The sequence below is a fragment of the Echinops telfairi genome, unplaced genomic scaffold (genome assembly GCF_000313985.2).
Source record: "Echinops telfairi isolate 266 unplaced genomic scaffold, ASM31398v2 ScPeMD7_443;HRSCAF=831, whole genome shotgun sequence".
NCBI lineage: Eukaryota > Metazoa > Chordata > Mammalia > Afrosoricida > Tenrecidae > Echinops > Echinops telfairi.
Window position 1 is genome coordinate 1,214,850 of NW_022104341.1, and position 25,726 is coordinate 1,240,575.

The window sequence follows — 25,726 nt, forward strand, 5'->3', positions numbered from 1 at the left end:
AAATGATTGTTCTAAATATCCAATTGGCCCTTGGCAGAGCCAAAAAAAGCTGAAGGGACCAGGGGGTCCTGAACTCACTGCAGGCCTACTACTGCCCTCCCCAGGAACCTTTGGGAAGTTTGGAGTGGGAAGGAAACATCTGTGTCTGCAGCAAGCACCACCCAAGAATACCATGGATACTAGAGTATCCATCTGAGAGTAAAATAAGGGGGCAGGGCAGAATCGGGTCGATAATAAAATTGACAAAAATACCATCGCTATGACAAACTCTAAAGGATATATTATTTGCCAGAAAACTTTTGCAGCTATTTTTAATATTAGCATTTCCTGGCCAATCTAAGTGTCGGTTCGTCATCCTGCCTGTAGACATCTGGTCCACCTTCACCCATCAACTGTGAAGGGGTTTCTGAACCTGTGTACACACTCACTTAACATTAATACAAGCAACAACAAAAAAGGAAAGGTGGCGCCAAATCATTTCATCCTGCACGGACGAGTGCTCAATTAACTGTCTGTTAAGCATGTCTGGCTGCTATCTGTAGAGCACCAGGGTAAACGATCTGGGTAGATGACAGCATGCAAGCATGCACTCCAGCTGTGAAGACACTCACCTGAGGCCTGCGTTGCTACAGTGCAGTCGCCAAGCTGAGTTTTCAGAGGAGGCACAATGATGGTGCGGGTGCCGGCGGCGTCTGCCAGGACCCTGCCGGGCCCCTCCAGGAGAGACCCGCTGTTGCCTCGGAGAGCATTCAGGGTGTCAGTGGAATAGGGGCTGCTCAAGGAAGAGTCCGAGTCTGGAGAGTCATTGACAGTGACGTAGCTGATGACATTGGACCTTGGCTTCATGCCAGAGCTGAGAAGAAAGCACAGAGAATTTCAACAGCCCATTCAGCAGGGTTCCGTCAACCATTTTCAGTCTTTCTGTGATGGTGGTGACAACGATGACAGGAACCAGAATAATAGCAGCTGCAAAACTGAGTGTTTATTACAAATCAGCCGTTTTCTTACACCCTACACGCACCTCATTAAGTCCTCCCCACACTCCTCTGAATATCAAGTGGGCTCTACAAAGCCCATTTTGCAGATGAGGAAATCGGGGCCTGGGGAGGTTAAGGTCGCAGGTAGGTAAGAGAGTCAGACTCATGACAGATGACACTCCAGTCCACACCTCTAACGACAACTCCATGGTACCTCTTCGCCATTTCCATGAACTACTGTGATGTAGCCATTTTACTTTTTAATATACAAGTTTATAATATACACGTTTATATTATCACAATATATACACATGCTACAATATACACAATAAGCACATAAAAACACATGCCAATTCAACACTTCCTTCATGCACAATTCAGTGACATGTATGCCATTCTCTGAGTTGCCTGGGGACAATTATTGTGATGATACTCTTCTAAGCCCATTTTTTAATATCCCCTCTAGAATACAAATTGTTCCTTACTCTATAAAAACCACTTTCTCATTCCGTCACTGATTGATCCTCACTTTACAAACTAAGGAGGCCTGGTGGCATACTAGGTTATGAATACGTTAGCAGTTTGACTCCATCAGTCCCTTGAGAAAGAGAAGCTTGCTGCTCCTCCAAGGACTCAGAGACCCAAAGGGGCAGCTCCACTCTGTCCTAGAGGGCCATTACGAGTCAGAATTGACTGGATGGACCTGGGTTTGAGTCACTAACTTTAAAGAGCCCTGGTGGCCCTCTGGGTTAAAACATCAGCCTGTTAACCTCAGGGTCAGTAGTTCAAACCCACCAACTGCTCTGCATGAGAAAGATGAGGCTAACTGATCCTGTGAAGATTTACAGTCTTGGAAACCCTACAGAGCAATTCCTAGAGGGTTGCGGCAAGTCATATCTACGTGATGGCAGAGGGTTTGGTATTGGGTGTACTAACTTGAGTTTTCCCTTGCTTTCTAATAGACTAGCACATCATTCAGAGGAATCCAATATGTACTTCTCTTATGTGTAAGTCACTCTTCCTCACTGGAAGAATCACTCTTTTTCTCTTCCCCCAGTAGTCTGATGGTCTCTTTCAAAATTCAGTTTCCAGTGCACAAATTTACAAATTTGAAATACTTTATTTTTTAATTTCAAATAATAAATTTTTATTATTTCAAATACTTCATTTATTGTTAAAAATACTTTTCCAAGTTCATTTAAATGTATATATGAATCCGTTAGGTCTTCTAAGCGTTATGTCTGAATCTTACCTAAGTAAAAAGCTGGGTCATCTCTCTTAGTTAAGTGACCAATTAAAGTACTAAGGGACTGTGATAAAAGGAGATAAACTGAAATTTTATTTCATAAGCATTTTAGGTCTCAAAGCTGAGGTCTACAGGTTTAATGAACTCTTATTTATATCCCTCTGCTGTGGCATCTAAGAAGCCCTGCTGGCATAGTGGGTTACACACTGGGCTGACAACCACAAGCTTGGGAGTTCAAACCTACCAGCTGCTTCTAGGGAGAACTATGAGGCTTTCTGCTCCTTTAAAGATTTATAGCCTCGGAAACCCACAAAGACAGTTCTGCCCTGCCCTATGGGATCACTATGCATCGGAATCCACTCGATGGCAGTAGGCTGGGTTGGGTTCTAGTATCTGCTTTCAGATTATAACATTGCTTGGAGGCAGGGAGCCTGTCTGTAGTGTAATGTGCATTTCAAGCTAGAGTAGCCTGCCAATATAAACCTGTTGTCTACAAGGCTGGTTTAATGGATGAGCACAGGTATGACTATAAAACCATATATGCTCAGCTATGGAAACTCATCACACAACATCTCTTTCTCATCTCTTTCTTTCACAACCCAAACAGAGCCACCTGCCTGAGGTCAAGCTGCAGAGCCAGGGCATCATTCCACTGTCTTACCTATTGGGCTTGTACTTGTTGTCCTCTTCCTCATCAGTGTCACTGCGGATGGTGATGACGCTCACAGGAGGGCTGGGAGTGTCTGGAATGATGATTGGCTGATGCTGGTCTTGGACGGGGACTAGGGAGTTGTATGAAGACGTGGTGCGAAGGGGGCTGCTTCCAACCAGAGAGTAGACTTGGGAAGGCAATGTGTCTAGAGAGGGCCTGCAGGAAAGGGGCACAGGGAAAGATGGCTCAGTCCTCGACCCCCTTCCCCAGAACCCTTTCCATCTCTTCTTCCCTTCCTTTTAATTGTGCCAGTGAACTAAGGCCCACAACTATAAGAACCCCAGTGAAAAAGGCAGCAACAACACTGGTCAGGGGTTTTAGGCATGAGAGCAGCAAACAACAACAGAAAACATTTTTGGTATGCCCCTTGACTAACTCTTGGTCAAATTTCACTCTGTGAGGTGGGCAGAAAAACGCAAAAACCATCTGAAGAAGGCTTAGATCCAGGAAGATAACCAGCAGGCCACACCTGCTTGCATGCCCAGATGGAAATGTGAGCACATCCTCAATTTGGCAGGTGCTGGCTGCCACACTCCAAACACTGGGCGCCTGATGTCTCATACGGGCACTGCTTAACTATGGCCTTCACGAAGACTTACTTGGAAGAGGCCGGGGCAGATTGCTTATTCTTCTTGGAAGGGAGGGAGCTGGAATGCTGCTGTCTAACAACATGGGCAACACCAACATTCAGGGGCTGAGCAGCAGACAGAGTCACATGGTTAGTCAGCAAGGACGGCTGCTGCATGATCGTGCTGTACTGGTTGCCATGAGAGTGGGCATTCCTGTGGGAACAGAAAAAAACGGGGTGACTTCAAACCCCCCAGAGAGCCAGGATCAACCAAACCAGGCATTAAAATCGGTTGAAATGGGTAGAGTTGCATTTTATTTTTAAAGCTGGGGAACTAAATTACCCATCTTGGGCTTTTAATCTCTGGCTTCCAGGTGCCTAACATTTTCTTTAAGTCTGGAGTAAATGGTTCCCAATCTTAGAACCTACTGTTACTTTACTTCAAAGTTTTCTTATAAACTCCATCTCCTAGTCTGATGGGAATCATTAGCACCAAGGATTTCAGACAGAGATCAATGTCTCCTTTCTTATTTTCTCCTTCCCTCTTTGAGGTGTCTCTAGACCAGCGGTTCTCAACCTGTGGGTCGCGACCCCCCTGGAGGTCAACCGACCCTTTCACAGGGGTCACCAATTCATAACAGTAGCAAAATGATAATTACGAAGTGGCAGCAAAAATAATTTCATGGTTTTGGGGGAACATGAGGAACTGTATTAAAGGGTCACGGCATTAGGAAGGTTGAGAACCACTGTCTAGGCCATCAAGTGCCCCTACCCTAGGGATGTCCCAGAGAAAAACACGGGGCACTTGCCTCCAGTCGGCTAGCTGCTGACCACTGCCCAGGGCCTCTGGAATCACTGCTGTGGGCTGGACAGAGTTGTGGAGCGCTACTCCAGGCAGCTGCTGCCAGGTTGAGGGCAGGAGAATCTGCTGGGTTCCTCCAGGCCAAGCTTGCTGCAAGGAAACACACAGAGAGACCCAACACTTGACTTTTTTCGCTTTTTCTTTTGTTTTTGTTTTTCAGATGAAAGAAAAATATGTATCTTAAAAGAAGTTGCATGTAGATTGTTAACTTGCAGAGATTTTAAAAAGAGAAAGGTCAGAGGGGCCAAGGCTACAAATCATATCAACAGGGAATAAGGGCAAACTGCTTTCTCTTGGCCATTTCCCATGAGCAGGTGACCAAGGTGACCAGCAAAGAAGACCCCTGCGATAAGAGGAAAGGAGTCTGAAAGTTCAGAAGCAAGTGCTGGATAAATGCTGGGGATATTGTTTTCACAAAGATTTAATACACAGTCCTTAAAAGAGTTAAGCGAACTGCTTTGAAATTAAAAACAGGAATTTAAAATTTTTTAGTTCCAATCAGAGAAGACATCGGGTCAATTCAGCCATAAAACAAAAGGCAGAATTGTTCACTTTTTAAAAAGGGTAGTACTTGGAAAATGGAGCCAGATGTGGATGACCAAAGGCCAAAATCCTTTGGCAAACAAGCTTATGCTACTAGCAAGAGAAAGCTAACCTCATCATTTGCAGCCGTACGGCAGAATTGGAGAATACAGCAATAAGTAAAATATTTAAGAAATAGTCGCAAAGTGCATCACCTGTTTTTAATAGTTGCCTAAGGTTTATTTACATTATCTCAAGTATCATTTATAGAAACAGACTTCCATAGAAAACTGATCATTACAAGCAAATACATGTTCCGGTTTTTAGCAGGCCATGTCACCTGTAATAGACTACCGGCCAAATATGGGTTTTTTGTACTTCTTACTCAGAGCAATTCTGAGGAACTTCCTAAGGAAATGGGAAAAGATTTGAAAGTTCCCCGTTTAAAGGGGAAATTCTGCAGTACAATATCTACAATGCTTGGGTACATATTGGCAATCCTGTCTCAGATTTTGAACTGCAAAACAATCACTACATACTGTTTTAGAAATATTTCTGCAAGTTACAGATCCACTTGGTACAAAGACTGGTTCCAAACAAGAAGCCTTCAAAGCAGAGAAAACTGCAAACACATCTGCTACCATAAGCAGAATTTAAAACAAAACAAAACAGAACAAAAAATAAGAGAAGTATGTTAAGTCACACCATGCGTCTTTCCATAAGCCAACACCTGCACAAGACAAAGCATGTAGTTTAATACAGAGCAAGAAATAACATTCCAACGTGAGGCAGAAATCTGGCGTTCCAAGCGACGAACTGTTTTGACAGAGGAAGGACAAAAATATGCAAAGCTTAGCAAATGGCTAATGCAAACTTAAGAGAAGCAGCAAAGGAGAAGTGTCCATTAGCGTGCCCAACCTTGAAACCATAGGTGAGCAAGCAGCTTGGATCGATCAAGCTTGGGAAGTATATCTGAGTCCCTTGCACTCAGGTTTTATACTTGAAAAGTTAATTTGGAGGAGAGAGAGTTAAAGTCAGAACACATCCCAACAACCAAAGTATGTTTCTGGAAGAAGTATTTCCACTCACATGAGTACTTGAAAAACATCACAAGATATTTAAAGCTACTTTGGAAGATGGAGAAACACCAGGATTCAAAAGTATCACTTCGATTTTTAAAAGCTTACCTAATTTTGCAGTTTCAAGTAAGGAAATATGTTGAATCTCCAATCAGCAATTCTAGCTCCCCCAAATAAACAAACAAAAAAACTCCAAAAACCACTATTCTTCAGGTGACAAATCCTAAAATTCAACTCGAAGCCCAGCTTATTTGTTTTTCCTATCTCTTTGCCCCCATACTCTTACATCTGCCACTTCTGTCAGTAATGCTCGCCACCCCCACCCCACCCCCCACTGACTTTAGATAACAAAGGTATACATAATGGGTGCATGAAGTTTGCCGGCCATTATTTTCACCTTTGTATAAAGATCTAGTTGGCAAAGTAATTTCCCCTTTTGAAGTCTTAAAATGTAGCTCATCTTTAATTCCAAACAACAAATGAAATATAATCTAAAGGCATTCTAAAGGGAATGTTTTTCTGTGGATGTAAGCTGCCATTGATCCTGAGTGAGTGCCTAAAAGAGCTAACTTCATGGGGTAGCAGAAGGAAGGTTAATACCAACTTAAAAAGCTATAAATTAAGCATTTCTACATGCATGAAAGTTGTCAAAGCTTAAAAGAACAAAAGACAGAAGCTAACTTGCCAATGAGCTCAAACTTTGGCCATTTGGGTGTACCTGTAGCAGAGCCAAACGAAAGGCCAATTCCTTCATTCTCAAAGACCAGAAGGTAAGAAAGAGGGCAGAGAGCAGATAACAGGGCTGAAGCTCTTCTGAGGCTACACCCAGAGCTGTGCTCCCACTAAGCTGCCAAAGAAGAACCAAGCGCTCGGGCTACACTGAACATCAGAGTGAAACAGGGCTGCAGCAATGTGGGGGGGGAAACAATGAAACATTAAAGATGTAGCAAGAACATAGCCACAAGATGGCACATGCTTCCATGCCCTCTGCAAAGTCTAAGTTTAAAAAAAATTTTTTTTTCTTTTCTCTTTCTTTTTTTGGGAAAAATAAGGAAACCAGAAGAAAACAGAACAAAAACAAACAGGAAAAAAAGAAAGAAAGAAACCAAAGAAACTCCGTTAGTAACACAATCAAGTGAGGGGAATTACCAGTACAGCGGCAGTCTGTTCAACCAGCGCCGGCCGGCCGGCTGCGCAGCTCAGAGTAAAGGGCACCGCATACTGCGGTGTGATGGTGGCTACTTGAGGGTGGAGAGTTGCTACCATTAGTGGTGTACAGCTTCCCTGAAACGTAGATTAGGCAGGTGAGTGAAACAAACATGGTGGCAGGTTATCGGGATTCAGAAGGGTTCTCATCCCCCCAGGTGATTACACACAACCTTCCCCGTGACCTCTGCACCGCATTCGCCCCCTAGGTCCACTGACAAGGGCGCAGAGCAAAAAAAGTACAGAAATCCTTCCTGGACCAGATTCAGAGGATTAGTTCCACAAAAGCCTGTTAACAAAGGCATCTGTTCAGAATCCCTCCTCGTTCTCATAAATGAGGGTTTTGGAGTGTCAGGGTTTGCTATGTGCCATGGGCCACACACATTTACATAAAGCACTGAGAATCAGAATGTCTATGGCTTATGTAAATACTTCATGATTGTCTGGATCGTCTTAGTTGCATGCTCTACGGCAAGTGCACGGTTTGAGGGTGTCCTGCAGCCTGGGTTAACCAGGCAATGGAGGACTGCACTATTTGAAGAGGCAGCCTGGTGGGTGCAGCCTCTCAACCGTGATGAGATTCTGAAAGAGTAAGTCACAAGGCCATTACATGAGCAAGAGTTCAGGAACTTTATACTCTAGAACCCAATGCCACCCCCTGCACACACACCCCACCCCACCCCCGTGTCTTCTAAGAGCTCCAAAGTAAAACATTAACCCCAACCCTCAACATTAAGAGTACATGTACTCAGCAGATAAATAATCCTCAATGCCCCCACAAAGACACAGGCTGAGTTGTGATTGTGGTGGCAATTAGTACATTGTCCTACAGAGATGCTTCATTTTCAAGTCCACTGAATCGTGACCAAGAAAGATCTTTTCATTAAAGTGAATACCATTTGCTAGAACAAAATTTCTGATTTTCCAAAGTGCTTTCGACAATACTTAGTATCCAAGTCGCTCTTGGCTTTTTACCTGTGTAAGAACTCCTGACTGAATCTGTAGCGGCTGAGCAGCCGGAGCCTGGGGTACAATTGGCACGGCATTATCCATCCTCACAGGGAATCCAGAATGTTTTGTTGTTGCTTGTAATCCAGCTATGGAAAATAGCACAGTTAAACTGCTTTGCAAGGTCTAGAGTTCTTCTTGTTCATTTAGGTTGCTGGTGGCTCTTAAGCTTTCTACTCAAACAATCTATTAGCCAGATTTTAATCCTGCACATTAAAGATAAAGAGCTCCATAAAGGTTTTTACGAGCTTAAAAAAAAAAGTAAGAAAAGGGAGACTCGTTTATTCCATTCAGGCCACATTCATAAGATGTGTGCTACTGGGAGAGCTACTTTGAAAAAATTCTAGGTGTGTGTGGTTTGTTTTTTTAATCCAACAACATTCAAAATATAACAGTATCCCATTAACAACAAGGGGCTCTTAAAAGTTTGAGGGGAAAATTCCATTATCGTCTAATTCCATTTTTGCATGCACTTTCTGAAGACCTTTTGTAATTGGGGAGGGGGTTTGGGGTGAGCACTCCACTTGTAAGTAACATATACCTTTTAATCCAGTAGGGGGGAAAGTTTTTTAATCATTTAAATTTTTTTTAATGATTTTTTCCCCCCCTACAATTATTTTTTAAATCATTTTACTGGGGGCTCTCACAAATATTGTAACAATCCATGCGGTTTACACAATTGATGTGTGTATGGATTGGGATAACAGTTGTATGAGCCCCTAATAAAATGTTAAAAAAAAAAAAAAGAATATTGAACTATATTACATGAGCTAAAAAAAAACAACAAACCAATCCATATATCAATTATACCAAGCAAACTTGTACATATGTTGCCATTGTCATTTTCAGTCCTTATTATCAGCTCCTTTTATCCCTCCCTCCCCCACCCTCCCACGTTCATAAAATGTAAAAAAATTTTTCCTTATCTTAGACAGGTTGGGGGTGGGGAGGTTTTTTTTAACCAGTAAAATCAAAGTGGCAAATGTGATTACAACTTTGGTTAATCTGATAAGGAAAAATGGTAAAAAGTTAAAGAATTCACCCTCTTAGATACCTCCTTTTTTATTTAAAATGCATTAAGTGGATGTTTTCTCCCACTCCTCAAAATGGAATTCCAAGCACAAATTAGTCATATATTTTATTTTTAACTAGTATGTAAATTAGACATTCTGCCAATAAAGTATTAAAATGCTGCCAGGTGGGCTTTATGAGCACACTTTCTTCCTATTTTCAAAATCTACTCTCTGTTCTCATCAGTGACAGATGTCTAACAAGGCTCTCTTATGGACAGCTATGAAAATCAAGAACCCTTTGTTCAAAGCAAAAAATCTTTTTAATGACTATTTCCAGGAAAGTCTTATGATGCCAGCTTCACTCTGCTGTGACCATCTTTAAACAGTGGCCCTGTCTTACCTCTCCTTCTTATACATTCTGATCCGGGCACAAGTGTGGAATAAATGTTTCCTATCATGGGAGTAGCTCATCCTGGGAAAGGGGGACTCACGGAGCTCCTTTTTGGGCCAAGACTTGAGAAGACAGACTTCTTAAAAGCTCTCTGCCTTCAATGAAAAGAACTTTACACGTCTATTATGCCTCCGGTTCACTAAATGCCGACGGTTCTATTAAATGAGTACGTGCCCATTGTCATCAGAAGACTCCTCCTTCAGTGACGTTTTCTAACTGATCATCAACCAGTTTATCACCATATTGTTAAGGAGTCACATAAATCAAAGTCATGAGTCCTGATGCTGCTGCTTCAACAAGTCAGTCTTCTGATTTTCCATTTCAGTGAATTCACTACAGGCTGGCATACAGGTAAATACAGCCCAGACATGTACAAAGTAAGAAAACTAGTAAGTCTGAACTGAAATGCTAAAAGTAACTTTTAAAAGTATGCTCTAAAAAACTGAACTCACTGCCGTCCAGACAATGCTGACCCCTAGCGACCCCCTGTGGATTTCGAAGACTAACTGTTTATGGGAGTAGAAGGCCCAGTCTTGCTACATACATTAAAACACGAGGTGGGGAGGGGGGTGGCAATGAACTATTAAAGATATCAAGATTTTTTAAATGCCTGCCATGCTTCCTTACACTATGCTATTTAACTAAAAAACAAAACAAAAAAAACTAAACAACACCGAAATTCCTGTGTTTATTCCCAGGACTCATGGTTAACTGCAAAACCATGTCAATGTTAATCTTACAAGCTCCCACAAATTGGAGGAATCAAGGAAGCAAAATTTCAGGCAATAGTGTTCATTACAGATGCTCAGTAATGGCTCCTAGGGTGATGATGTAAAAGAGAACAATTAGCACTAAGCAAAATAAAAACTAGTTATCGCTAAGTAAATGTGTATTGTCTGGAATAGTATGGAAAGCACTGTTTATAGTAAACCCTATAGAACAGACCAGAACTGCCAAGGCTGTAAAACTAGGAAAGCAGACTGCCTCAGCTTTCTCCCATGGAGCAGCAGGTGGGTTCAAACCACCAACTTTCGGGTTAGCAGCCTTGCACTTAACCACACCACCACCTGGTCTCCTCAGTATTTATGGTACTGACCTATAAATAAGACTCAAAGTATCGGATAGCTGTAATTTAGGCTAAACCTCAGGAATCAAACTAGTTTAAAACTAGCTTCTTCGGAGAACCACAAGTGAAACAAATAATTAACCAAAGCTAACAATTTGGGAGGTTCTCCCACTTTCTGCAACTAAAGGATTAGCTTTGATGTGGGGGATTTGATCCGATATGACAGAGATCATTACATACAGAAGCAGTGGTAGCTGCGCAGCAAGTGGAGTGTCTTTCATGTTCCTGAACTGCATGTGGAAGAATGGTTGAAATGGCAAGCATTTTGGTGTCATCTATGAAAGCACTTCAAAAGTTCACAGAAAAATGGAACAAAAAGATCGTGGAACTTGCCCACAAACTTTTTGAAGCCCCCTAGTAATCAAGCACAATAAAAATAAAGAAAAATAACCTTGGACGATGTTAAGAAATGTACAGCTGCCTAATTGATGAAGTCTATCCTCCTCTAAGGAGATGGGCATTTGTTAAAAAGAACAGACGGTGAAAGAAAAGTGGACAACCTGGATTAAAGGAGGGCTGGGCAGAAAGCAGCATATGGTTGTGGCTGGCCAAGCAGAGGAAAGGCCTGACATCTACAGAAGACCCAATACCGAGTGGCAGCACAGAGGAGGCTCTGTCAAATCACACCCGCTGGGACCCCCACCGCCTGGGTTCACGCTGTTGTTGGGCCCTGAGTGTCTTCGAAGGCCTTCAAGCAGAGGAAGGGCTGATGTTGTCATTTTCTCATTTATGAAGCAGGCTGACTGACCTCCCGGGGTTTTTGTGAGGATGACTTAATGCATGTTAAACAAAGCATTTGGTTCAGTATCTGGCACCGAGTAACAGGACACAGCAGATGGCATCATCACCTTAGTTTTGACATTCCCTTTTATATAGAAATGTAAAACTTTGCTCTTTACCTAATGCCCACACTTCTCAATAGGAAAAGAGTAACAGTCCCGAAACTCATACTTACCTAATTATACCACAAAAAGACATCCCACACACCCCGCCTCTCCCTCCTCAGTTTGTGTTTTGTTTTGTTAAGTCAACTCAGAAGTCCATCTGCCCCACTCCTTCTCACCTGAGGAGATGCAGAACACCTCAGCACCCCACATCAGAAAACTATCCCCATGGAACTCACGTTTTGGAAAAGGGGGACAGGAAGGAGAGGCAAGCTTGCCCAGTGTTACTAGTAGCATAATTCAGCATAAGGATGACCCAAAGTATCGAGTTTACTGTTATGAAACATATGCAGAAAATAATTTGGTTACGTAGGCTATGTTTGCATTTACAGGTTTTGAATCTGCTCCTCCGCTCTCCCTGCGGTTTCTCCCTGGTTTACATCGCTATCGCTCTCCTGTCCTCCCGGTAATCTTTCAGTCTCCCCTATCCCCTCTTTTCCTTCTGCTTGCTCCGACTCTGTCAGAAACCAAACAAACAAGAGTCACAATCAGTATGTAACTGAAGTAAAAAAGATTAAAAATGCTATCCACTTCTAAGTAAAGTGTTAATGAGAAGGCTGAGTCCCGGTCTGCCCCAGAGGCTCTGACTCAGTACAGAAGGCAAGTGTGCTGCTGGGCAGTTTCTGGACAGTGATTTAACCTTTGAAATGATTCACCAGATTAAAAAATACACATTTATTTCAGGAAGGGGAAAAAAAAACTCGGCCAACTGGTCTACAATTCTGCAATGATGAAATGAGGTGGGGTGGAAATTTAAAATTAAAATCGTATTGTGACACCTGAAGGCAGAGCCTCCTTTTTCGGTCACTTTGTTCCTCTGTTGACAGCAGCTTTGCAGGGACAATATGATTTCATAAGCTGAAGTAGATAATCCTACTGCCTTTTCAAACAAGTATTTCTGCTTCTAGAATGATCTTTCACTTTCTCTAAATGTAATTTAAGACAGTCCCATATTCCTAAGTATGATATTTTACATTTTAGAATAAAAGTCCCTTTTATTTGGCAACTAATTATTATTTTAAATGGAATAATGTAAGAGACAAGATTCAATATAAAGCATTTCCATGTACAATAAATTTTTCCAGGATGTATGTCTTGTATATCGGGAGATAAAAAGTTCTTTAAGATATATGACATTGAGACAAGGCCTCAATGGGCAAAAAAATTTAGTATTAGGTGGTCCATTTAAGGAAATATTAATTGAATGCCCAACAATGTGTCGGCAAGTATTATAATTACAAATATAATCATATATCTAATTATATCAGAAATTCTATAGAAAGAAAAATTTCACTTGTGATATCAGCTAATTTCAGTTACTTGTATTAGCAGAAAAAAAGAGTTTAATTTATCAGCCAAAAGCCCAAATCAAAACTACTGTCACTGAGTCCTTTTTTTTTTTTTTAATCATTTTATTGGGGGCTCTTACAGTTCTTGTATCAATCCACACATCCAGTGTGCCAAGCACATTGTTACATATGTTGCCATCACACTTTTCTACTTGTGCCCTTGGTATCAGTTCCTTTTTTCTCCTCCCTCCCCCACTCTCACGAACCCTTTAAAATTATAAATTACAATTCTTTTCAAATCTTACACCATCCACTGTCTCCCTTCACCCATGTTTCTGTTGTTCATCACCCTGGATGGGGATGGGGGTGGTTATAAGTCGATCATTGCAAAGAGTTCCTCCTTTCTCCCCCCACCTTCCCCCTACCCTCATGGTATCACTACCCCCATTGTTGTTCCTGAGGGGTTTAGCTATCCTGGAGTCCGTGTGCCAAGAGCTCTTCTTATCTGTACCAGAGTACATGCTCAGCTCTAGCCCGATTTGGGATCATGATAGTTGGGGGTGGAGGGGTGAGGAGCCGAGTCAATTCTCAATGATAGCAACCCTATATACGGTTTCTGACACTGTGAAACTTTATGGCAGCAAACAGCCTCATCTTTCTCCCCTGGAGGATGCTGGTGTGTTTGAACTGCCAACCCTGCAGTCCACAGTGCTATCGGGGATCCTTTAAATTTGTCAAAGATAAGACCTAAACAAATAGACACCTGAAATAAAGATCTGCTGAAAGCAGAAAGATAATATCATACGACACCAAAGTCCCCACTTACTTTGGAAAGTAGGTGGACACACAATAAATGTTTGTTGGAATGGATCTGTCTGAGTGCAAATCTGGGTGGTTCCAGGCTGCAAGGAAACACCCTGCTGGGCAACTCCAGGAACTGGTGCTGCAGACGATGGGTACAGAGCAGACTGGTAGTTTAGGAGGGAGACATCTGAATTAGCTAGAGAAAGAGTAGCAGCTGCTGCAGTAGAACTGGAAGCTAGAACGCTGGCCTAAAAACAAAAGGATTATATTTGTACACTGATACAGCATGGAAATAACAATGTTATTACATACACAGAACCTCCCCAGAAAAACTTAAAAGTTTAAAACAGGTTAGCTGTCTTTGAAGTAACTCTCTGCTTAAGAAATTCAGATTTCTCAATCCCTCAATTAAAGGCATAAGATCAAATAAGCAAGCAAAGAACAAAAAACTGGTCTTGTGCTGGCTGAGGTCTTATATATCGTATATGAGGGGTCTTCAAAAAGTTCGTGGGAAAATTCCATTTTCTTTTAATTCCATTTTTTCAACAAACTTTTTGAAGCCCCCTCATATAATCCCCTGCCCTTTCCCCACCCCCTGTGCAAAATGCTATTGAATGTTCAATCCCACTAAAACTCATGTTTTTCATTTAAAAAATCCACCTAAGAAATTGGAAAGCTTACATTTTCAGAAACACACTTAAGTCCCTGGTTAGCAAACAAATGCAAAACCAGCTCTTACAGTTAATTATTGTAAACCCTTTTCACGAGATGTAATGAAACCAATAAACCCTTTCATGGACAAGGAGAAAGAAAGCCACTTGGCTGAAAGCAGTATAATAGTAGTGCATTTACTTAATGATGTTAAAACTACAAGGACATAGTTAGGCCATAATAATGCTCTTTTGACAGTCTATATTGGTCTACCCTCGCTTTCCATCATTTTTGCCAAGTAGGATATTCATAAGCAACAGAACTGCCAAAGCAAAGACCGGGTTCTTTACCTCATTGTACTCAATTTACTAGTTCCTTTATGTTATTCCTCTTAGCCTTGAATTCCCAAACACATTTACTGAATGCCTACCTGATTATGCACTGTATTGAGCTGGTTGCTGAAGCTCATGGTCAGATTTGTGCTTGTATTAGGAGCAACATGCGTAGTGAAAGGGCTCTTGATCTGACTCACAGTATCATACATGTGGACCCTTCGCTTGCAGATCTCCATATTCTGAAAACAAGATTTAACGCTGAAAGAGAGATGAAAGAATTACTGAAATGACTGCTAGACTTAAACACATAGCAAACAAGTCACAGTCAAGCTGGATCAGAGTTTGGTTTTATTTCTTCTAAGTATGCTCAGATATACAATTAACTCTGAGTTCCAATGTAACCATAAAGAGGGAAAGACTACATCTAATGTTTCATCTCACGAGAAAGAGAAGCAGCAGGGAGTCGATATACAAGCATCCAAACTGCTGTTCGATTTTACTGTTAGACTGTGTGCCAACTGAGAACTGTGTATCATGGCAAAACGCCCCACACAATACCATACTCACTGGTTGCTATGCGGAAAATCCAGAAGGTGAGTCATTGTCACAAACTGGTGGTTAAGAGTTTTCAGAGGAGTAATTCTCTTATCTGCATCAATTGTTAGCATTTTTTTTAAGAGATCAATGTATTCTCTTCGATCGGCCTTCTCAGCCAGCATGTCTGTTCCTTCTAAGTCTGTAGACATATTCACCTTTCCAAGAAAAATTGAGAAATATCATACCTTGACTTACACTTTCATGCTGAAACTAAGTCCCTTCCTTCTTCTCCAAATTAGAGTGATCAAGAGAGAAACCTGGGCACTTCTTTTTATGACAGTATAGTCATTTCTGGAGGAGGAAGCTCACTTATGTCAATACTCACTGAAGTTTGTGGGTAAAACAAAGATGAGTTCTTTTCATTCAAAATTTGGAAGCAAAAGTGATTCTTGTTATTTAAACATAAAATTTCCATTGTAGAAAATATTGTAAGATATAGTACCTTAAGGTGCTTAGGTTTAGAACATACTATGCAATAGAGTAAGTTAGCACTCATATATAGTTCCATGGTAGAAAAAGAATGTGATAAAAAGGAATCCTTCATAAACAAGATTTTAAAGTATTGACATGCAACATGATAAGGTAAGCAAAAAGCAAGGATTACGTCTAAAAGTATCTTCTGTTAGAACGTACATGTTCTTTTAATACATGGCAGAATATTAAAGTATTTTTCTCTTCAAAAACCGGAAGCCAGTTATGTCCCCAGTAAGTCCTATAACTATGGAAAGGGAGGGGGAAAAACAACTACTGGAAAGGTATACTAGAGATAACAGATTAAATCTGCTGAGTATAACTGATAGAAACATGGCTCTGATTGAAGAGAGAAACACATGAAAGGTTCTGAAAAGTTTGTAGAAAAATGGAATGAAAAGATACTGGCATTTTTTCCCCATGCACTTTTTGAATCTACCTCAAATGCCTAGACTTTAAGAACTTCCCGTGCTCACCTGAGCCATGTCATCTAAACAATTAAAAATGTACTTCCGAGCTTCTTTTGATTTTATTCCAGTCTCCAGTTCATGTTCTTCAGGTGTCTGTAAAATATGATTTCAAAAATTCCATCTATATATTATTTTCACTTTTTATTCTAAATTAAAGCCAGAATACAAACAAGTACTGTCACCTTGTCAGCCATAGATGGCAAACATGAAAATGCTTTGCAACCCGAAAATCCTCCAGTGGAGAGATGTAACCTTGGTAATCTATCCATGCTTAAGTGATAAATCCACAATACAACGATACAGTTCACTTCAGGTGAGAAGTAACATTACCAGTTTTCTCTTACAGCTATTTTCAAACGAATTGATACTTCACATGGTAACTACCATCTATACTCGTGTATAAAGCCGAGTTTTTCAGCACATTTTTAATGCAATTTTTGTGGTGAAATTAGGTGCCTCAGCTGATAGCGGGTCAGCTTATACTCAAGTATATATGATAACTGTTCAAATGAGTCAAATTATTGAGAGATTTCTCAAAAGAAGAGGGTCAGATATAAAAAGAACGTAATCATTTCAAAAAACAAACAAGGTATTATGTAGGCAGTTAGAAAAATACAGTGAGTATTGACAGGTTTATTGAGAATTCTCTTAAAAAACAGATTTTACAAAATTACTGTAGCTCTTTTGACAGGTAATAGTAATAAATACTATTGTCTACACCCCCTCTCAGCTGCTGATCAAAATACACACACAAAACTTGCAGCCAAGTGAACTGGCACCTCATAGGTTTTTTTGTTTTGTTTTATCTTGATCTTGTTTAAAATTAAGGATAAGGCCGAATGGGTACAATGAAATAATTTTCAAAGTATTTCCTACTATAAACATACCTTCCTCCTCTCCTTTTCCCTCCCCCACCTCCAGAATCTGCTAACTAAACTTCAAGTGCAACAGAGTTAGGGGAAGCAGGAGACGCCCGGTTGGGAAGACAGACCTTTAGCCTCCACAGTGGGTACCCCAAATTGGGATCTCGGTTGAAAAACCTGGTCGTTTTTGTACCAGCACTGAGAAGATATTCAGCGGGCAGGCCTTGTGTTTGTGAAATGTAACGAATCTGAAACAGCAAAACATACCAAAGTGGAGTGAAACATGAAATCATGAAGGACAACTCCATTAAAACAGTTTTATCTCCTGGAGATATATATATGTATATATATAGATATATACATGTGTATATATCTATATATATATAGCCAATCAGAAAGATTAGGGGGAAATCCTCTTCCAACCTTTCTCCCTTGGCTACTTGAGCTTTTGTTAATTTTACCTTCTCAAAATTACTAGAGTTGCTCTCGCCGATCATAAATTTTAACACTTAATCTCACTTCGTGTTCAACCTGGTAAGCATGCTTATCTATTCAACTTTTACTGAGCACCTACAATGTAGTAGGCCAACGGCTTACAAGGTATAGTTTGGGTACCCTTGCGGTCCCCGACAAACCTTTCTTGGGTTGTTCATGAAGCCAAACTATTTTCGTAACCGCGCTGAGCAGTTACTTGCCCTTTTCACTTTCATCTCACTAGTGCACAGGAAGGGGCAATACAACAGGAACATTGCTCTCATTCTCAGTAATCGTGTGCTTTGATAGTCTTGAGTTTTACATTTTCCTCATTTTCATTAGTCACACTTCTGTTCGCTTTTGTATTCCTCCCCACTCTGGAGAGCAACATAAGAGACAACGTTTTAATCCCCACCATCGTATGAATGGCCGTATTTGAGATAAAAATAGAAGAAATTTATAAGCAAAAAAATAAATCTCCCCACCCCCTTGCCCTGAATTCTGTTTTCATTCTACTGCAGTCAATATTGGTAGGGATAAGCCACATGAGTGGAACTCTTTGGGACCCTCAAGAACAGCAGTTCTCAACCTGAGGGTTGTGACCCCTTTAAGGGCTAAACGGCTCTTTCACAGGGACTGCCCAATTCGTAACAGTAGCAAAATTACAGTTATGAAATAGCAATGAAAATAATCTTATGGAGGGGGTCACCACAACATGTGGAACTATATTAAAAGGTCGCGGCATTAGGAAGATTGAGAACCACTATTCGAGTCTTTAAGAATGTAACTAAGAGTCAGCAAAGTATGGCTTACTAGACAAACTTAGCCGGCCAACATAAGACCATTCTAAAAAACAGCAGGATATTGTTCCAAATCTGGGAGGCTCCAGAACTGATGACCAAAAACTACAGCCTCAGCAAAACAGAATTTTAGACATAAATTTCTTTTGCATACAAAAATCCATGAACCATTTGAAAGCCACAATAAAACCTGTAAAATGAAAAACTGTGTGGACATTGAAAATGATAGGGTAAAACAACCCCCCCCCAAAAAAAAAGTGGTACATTTTTCAATTAAAGGAGTCTTCGATTTGATAAAACAGAGCATACTTGCTTCTCTATATCTATAAGCTTCCACGGAACATAACTTTATGAAGTACAATTTATTATTTTAATGAGCTTGCACCAGGCAGTGGGGATTTTAACAACAAGCACAGTTCTTGCTCTCACGGTTTTCTGTCTAGTGAGAGAAACAGATACTGAATGTGTAATTCAAATAAGTTGGCATCCTGAAGAAAAAGAAACAGGTTCTATAAATATACAGGTGGTCCAGACTTAGCAACATATTTGAGTAACAATGAACTACAGCTATCTTTTTTTTTACCTTTTTGCATATTTTATCATTAGTAATATGTACTACATACAATGTTGCAACATTTAATTAATTGATGTTATCATTCTCATGCCAACCCCCAGAGACAAAAAAAGATTAGTTTTAGAAAGATAACGGCAATAGCAATAGAAACAATGAGGCATTTAACTTATGCCAGAACTGAGTTATGAGGGAGTCATAAGCCAGGGACTCCCTTACACAGTAAAAGACCCTAACCTAGACCAGGATCCCGTGAGAAAAAGCTCCTTGAGAAAGCAAGGCTGACCCTGGACAATGAGCAGGCATTTGCTGAAGAAAAGGAAGGGGGTGGGAGTGGAGAAGAAGTCTGGACTATGGGACGAGAGTGTGCAAGGGCCTGTGCCAGAAGGACACCTTTCATCAGCACAGAAATGATGCCCACGGGGCTGGAAAGCAAAAGAAAGCATGTACGATCAATCTAGAGAGGAAGACGAGAGACAGACCAAGCAGGAATACAGAAGCATGCCGAGTAACGGCCCTCCCTCCTGAAAGCAAGAGGAAACCACTAAAGGCTAGGGGAATGGGGTTCGAATTTGGGTTTTGAAATTGTGAGTTGGTTAAGTGATGGCCATAAATAACCTGGACTAGGATAATCACAAAGGAGAAAAAAATCTGAGTACGACCAAGAGCTATTTAGAACAAAAATGGTCCAGAGATGCATGCACACACATATAAAGGGACTTCAGAGTTCACGGAAAAATGGAATTAAAAGAGAATAACATTTTCACACACTTTTCTGAAGCTCCTTGTATACAACGCAGAGCAAACCACATCTTTCCTTCATAAAATGTACCCCTTCAATTGTATAGTACAATGATGTGCATGATTATTACCAAATGTCTATTTCCCATCACCAAAGCCTAGCTTTCATGAGGGTAAGGATGATGTTTGTATTCAACGCTGTATTTCCAATGCCTGGAGGGACTTGCACCACAGAAGTGCTTAGTAAACATTTATACATAAAAAAGACAAACGGTACCAAAACATAATATAAATTATCTCTGCGTGGTGGAACTACTATCAGTTTATATTTGTTGTGGCTTGGCTTATCGTGTTTTTCCCCATAATGATGACGTATAGAACTGAGACATTTGAAGTATCTACTATGACAGGTGAGTTTCACTGTGAAGGGAGCATGGGAAGCCCCCAAGCAGATGCTTCTTTCACACAGCTTAAAAAAAGAAAAACCCCAAAACCTATATTTATGCAAACCAAAGTACTACTTGTCAATTTTCATTTTAAACAATTAAAATGCTTCCAAAAAACGTAGGAACTATCTAGAGAGGAAAGACATATCTGGCTTCAAGACTGGCAAACAAAAGACTAACTAACTTGCTATAAAAAATCTCAGACACAGCATTTTCAGGATCTATAAAAAAAACAAAAGCTAATAATATAACTAATAGGAAGAGACTGCTCTCTTCCAGGATCAGGAAGGAAACATGTATGTCCACTCTTGCTGCCTCAATTCAACACAGTACTGGAGGCTCTATCAGGGCAATTAAGCATCCAGATTGGAATGGGAGAAGTAAAACTATGTTTATTTGCAGATGGCATGATCTTGCATCTGAAAAATGCTAAGAAACCCATGGGGGTAAGGTGGGGGTGGGGAGAAAACAGGATTATAAAGATGGAGAAAATTCCATTTTATATATCTACACAATAGCAATAATCGATCTGAAAACAGAGCTAAGCAAAGCATTCTAATAACAGTATCAAAAAGAATTAAACTACTAGAAATGGGCTTAACAATAGTACGATACCCAAACTCTAAATAGCATTCCAAACGAGACAGACCATCTCACATTCATTAGTACAGCTAAGACGGCAATGCTTCCCAATAATCTACAGATCCCACGAATCTCGATTAAAATCCCAGAGACTTTTTGTTGTTATTGCAGAAATCAAGAAATTGATGACAAAATTCATATGGAAATGCAAAGGACCCAAAGTAGACAAAATAATCTTGAGAAAAGAACAGAGAAGGCTCACATTTCTCAATTCCAAAACTTACTTCAAAGTTACAGCAGTCAAGAGACTGGAGTACCAGCTTAAGTTGATACAGACCCGCAAAAGAGTCCACACTTTATGGTCAACTGATTTCACCAAAGAGGCTAGGACAATAGTCTTTTCAAGAGAGAACAGTTGGAAATTCACATGCAAAAGAGCGAAGTTGGACCCCTTCCTTTTGCCGTACAGAAAGATTATCTCAAAACTGATTATAGAACTAAATATAAGAGCTAAAAGGAAAACAAAACTCCAAAGAAAGCTGAGGCAAATCTTCGCAGATTGATAAAAAAGATTCATAGACTGGACACCAAAAGCACAAGTAAACAGAGGAACTGGACTTCATCAAAATTAAGCACACTTTTGTACTTCAAAAAACCCTCAGTCATTGAAACTGATAATGACTTACAGCAACCCTACAGGGCAGAGGAAACTTCCTCAGAGCACTGGGTGGGCTTGAACCACCAACCTGGCAGTTAGCAAGCCGATGCTTAATAGAACACTCAAAGAATGGAAGAGAATTTCTGAAAATCACATAATTGAACGCGTGTAACCAAAATATATAAAGGATTATTACAGCTAAATAATAAAAAGACAAATAAACCAATTTTAAAAGTTCTATAAGGGCACTTTAGAAAAAAAGAGTTAAAGTCAGTGGGCACATGAAAAGATGGTTCAACATGTTCAATCCAAACCACAATGAGATACCTACCAAGCCACTGGTCTAAGATGATGCTATCTTGAAAAAGACAGATAGACACATAATTACAAGTGTTGGCTAAGTGGTGGAGAAACTGGGATCCTCATAAGCCACTAAGAGGAAAAAAACCCTCAATCCACTTAAGTCAAAGTCTAACTCATAGCAAGCAATCCTATAAGACTGAGTTGAAAGAGATTTCTAAGGCTGTAATAAATCTTCTCAGTTCCACATTTCCTCAAAAACCCCGAAACACAGAGTAACCATGTTGTTGCGAGGTGCTGCTGAGTTGGCTCCAACACACAGTAGGCCTACATCCACAAGAATACCCTGCAATTCTAAATCTACGTCAAACCCAAACAAGCCACACGCACTGCCATCAAGTCCATTCTGACCCACACTGATCCTACAGGACAGGGCAAAACTGTCCCTGTGAGTATCCGAGACTGTACCTCATTACAGAGGTAGAAAACCTCATCTTTCTCCCAAGCAGCAGCTGGTAGTTTCAAACTGATGACCTTTGGTTGACCAATGAGTAACCACTATGCCATCTGGGCTCCTCAAGTATAAAGCCAAGAGAAATGAAAACCTGTCTACGTAAAAACTTGTACACACAAATGCTTATAGCTGCATTATTTTTAACAGTCAAAAATTAGAAACAACTCAAATGTTATGAACTGATGAATGAATCAATAGGGTATATCGATACACATTACTTGGCCACAAAAAAGAAATGAACTATTAATAAAAGCTACATTAATGAACCTTGAAAACATCATGTTCAGTGAAAAGTCAGTCATAAAAGACCATATATTCAGAAACAACAAGCCCACATGGAAGAAGCGCACCAGCCTGTGTGATCATGAGGTGTCGTAGGATCAAGTAGCAGGCATCAGAAGACCCAAAACAAACAAAAAAGCATTGTTGATAACAAGGGGGGGGGGGGGTCAGAGCAGAGACCCAAAATCTATCTGCAGACAAGGAGAGATCCCCTCACAAGAAGGGTCACAAGGAAGGGATGAGTCAACCAGGGAGCAGTTAGCACTGATGAAACATAGTATTCCTCTGGTTCCTCGAGGCTTCCTCAGCCCCACTGTCATGACCCCAGTCCTGCCTTTTACTGCGGGTTAGACCTGGAGCATGTACAATGGTACAGATAAGAGCTCACAACACACAGAATCCAGGTTAGAGAAACCCCCTCAGGAACAGAAATAGGAGGATCGGAACCAGGAGGGTAGGGAGAAGTGAAGAGAGGACGAGAGGAAGGGGGAACCGATCACAATGATCGACACATCAACACACACACACACACAGATGAGGGGGATGAACAACAGAAATTGTGGAAGGGAGACAGTGGTCAGTCGGTGTAAGATATGAAAATAATAATTTATCAAGGGGTCAGGAGGATGAGAGGGTGGGAGGGGTTAGGAAGGGAAAAAAGAGGAGCCTGGTACCAAGGGGTCAAAGTAAATGTTTAGAAAATAATGATGGCAACATATGTACAAATGTGCTTGATTCAATTGATACATTGATTGATATAAGATCCATAAGAACCCCAATAAAATGATCTTTTTTTAAAAAAATACCATATATTATATGATTCCATTTATATGTAATGTCCAGAAGAGGCCAATCTATAGAGACAAACAGTACATTAGTGACTATCTAAGGCTTGTGGGAAATGAGGAAGTGTCTGCTAACAGGTACAGGCACTGGTTGGTTGGTTTTTGAGTTATGAAAATATTCTAAAGTTGATTATGTGGATGGTTGCATAACTCTGAACACACTGAAAACCACTGAACTGTGCACATTAAATACACGGATTGCATGGTATGTGAAATCCACTTAGAAACATTAAAATAAAACACAAAATTCAGCTATAATGATTCTTTAAAAAAATGATTCTTAGAAATCTTTGTGTGTGAAGCAAACATGTACCAAGGTAAACTACCTCCAACATTGCTTACAACAGCAGCATCCGATTTGTTCCTGCTGGGAAAAAGTGCTTTATCCCAGAACCCAGTTTCACTAATGATACCAAATAACTAACCATGTATTCCTTTATAAAAATGCTGTCTATTTCCTAATGTGTCAGGAGTAAGGATATACTGGCGGAGCAAAACAGTTCTTGCCCTCAAGGAACTTAGTCTATTGGGTAGAACCAATTTTCACAAAGGAATAAAATGAATTCATAATTTATTCCCACAGTGAAACTTTTTCCCTAAAGCATCAACTCCTTAAAACACTATAACCTATCTTCTCCTAAATCTAGTCTTTTTCGAGTTAATTTATTAAAATACTTTACAGCTCAGATGATTTCCCTCCTAAATTTTATTTTACAGGACACAGTTTCTCGGGCCACATGTATGTTTCAGTTTGACAGGTTTGTGCCACATATAAAAAATCAAAGCCCATTGCTATCTGCTTCATTCATTCTTAAAATTTGAATCCTTCATTCTTTTTTCTTTCCTATCTCAACTCAAAAGATACATTAGCTAAGGTTAAGCCTCTAACAAACCATTCCAGAGCTGGAAAAGAATCATCTGAACAACATAAAACAAAATTTAAATTTTTTTTGAACTGCAAATACTTTAGAGCAAGAAGCAGTAAGAGAAAAATCTATTCCTTTTTTTTAATTCGTGTAATTTTTTTAATGATGGCAAAAATATACACAACAAAATATTCTCCAATTCAACAACTTCCACATTTATCATCATTGATTATACTCTTCCTGTTGTACTATCACTATTGACATCCTTTTCAATTCATTCCACCACCATTAACAAAAACTCAATACCCCCTAACCAAACACTTGTCCTCCTTCAACTCATGGTAATCATTGGGCAGGTTTGGTGTTCTTTCTTCATTTTTAGTAGTTTTCTTGACAGTATTCACATACCATACCCTTCTATAGTTAAATCGCTTTTTAAAAGTTGTATTACATCATCACAATCAATTCGAATGCTCCCTCCCAGCTCTAGCATACATTTTTTGCTTCCCAAATCCCCTTATCCGCCCCACCGCCAACCTCCACGTCCCTGATAAACTGATGATAAAACCCATCAGTTATTGTCTCTATGAATCCATTCCTTCTGTGCTTCACAAACTGGGAAACACAACAGAAACAATAAAAAACAAAATGACAAGAAAATAATAATGTAAAGATAAAAATAAAGAGTAAGAAAGAAAAGACCACCATCAATATTTTTAAAAGCCAGAGGAGAAATTTCTGTCATGGAACAAGCAAGAAATACTTGAGCTTAAAGTAAATTCAGGGTGGGTCAGGAGAGAGGTCAAGTGATCAAGTATCATATGACATCACAGTCCGATCCACCATAATCAGGTTTACAGGTATTACAATCTCTGATAATAAAGCTGTTCTGGGTCCCTCACCAGTTGCTAAAGGGGATCTGCCAGCGGCTAATCTAGATTACTCTTTGAGCAATCCTTTGTAAACGCACTATTCTTCCCCTGGCACTCAACTGCTTCACTAGTACTTCTCTTCCTCTGGCTCTCTTCCACTAGTAACTATCTGTTCTCTAGTTCCATCCAAACCCAACACTTACCTGATCATATTCTGAAGCACCTGGATAAAGAGGCCATCCTAGGAACAGCTCAGCTATCACACAGCCCAGTGACCACATATCAATAGCTTCGCAAAATGGTAATCCGAGAATAATTTCAGGAGCCCTAGCAAAAATGAAAAAACATGGTATGATAAGTAACCATTTGAGAAATTAACTATGCTGACCAAGTCCTACTTTATTGACAGTTAAAGATGCGGTTCTGTAATGAAACCAAAAGCAACCTCTAGAACACAGTCTGTCATCCAAAACTTGTGCTGTGAGATAGGTTTGGAATTCAAAATACTCTCACTTCAGAAAGGTAATATAGTGTATAGACTGCATATGATACAATAATCCCAATGGAACTTGGGGCATCAG

The 25,726-nt window shown here is 40.2% G+C and overlaps 1 protein-coding gene across 2 annotated transcripts in view; it reads right to left on the reverse strand.

Annotated features, from left to right (window-relative positions):
• Positions 1 to 25,726, reverse strand: part of HIPK1 (homeodomain interacting protein kinase 1) — a 54,006-nt gene that overhangs the window by 7,156 nt on the left and 21,124 nt on the right. The window contains exons 3-14 of one of the 2 annotated variants that reach the window (XM_004699161.2): positions 25,349 to 25,472; positions 17,323 to 17,442; positions 16,338 to 16,424; positions 15,361 to 15,545; positions 14,889 to 15,051; positions 13,830 to 14,055; positions 8,148 to 8,269; positions 7,116 to 7,250; positions 4,313 to 4,455; positions 3,535 to 3,717; positions 2,885 to 3,091; positions 612 to 853 (exon numbers count right to left, since the gene is read on the reverse strand). In XM_004699161.2, coding sequence (XP_004699218.1) covers positions 612 to 853; positions 2,885 to 3,091; positions 3,535 to 3,717; positions 4,313 to 4,455; positions 7,116 to 7,250; positions 8,148 to 8,269; positions 13,830 to 14,055; positions 14,889 to 15,051; positions 15,361 to 15,545; positions 16,338 to 16,424; positions 17,323 to 17,442; positions 25,349 to 25,472 — 1,937 coding nt within the window. The remainder of the gene's footprint in view (positions 1 to 611; positions 854 to 2,884; positions 3,092 to 3,534; positions 3,718 to 4,312; positions 4,456 to 7,115; positions 7,251 to 8,147; positions 8,270 to 13,829; positions 14,056 to 14,888; positions 15,052 to 15,360; positions 15,546 to 16,337; positions 16,425 to 17,322; positions 17,443 to 25,348; positions 25,473 to 25,726) is intronic. The other variant, XM_045292197.1, reaches the window with a different exon arrangement.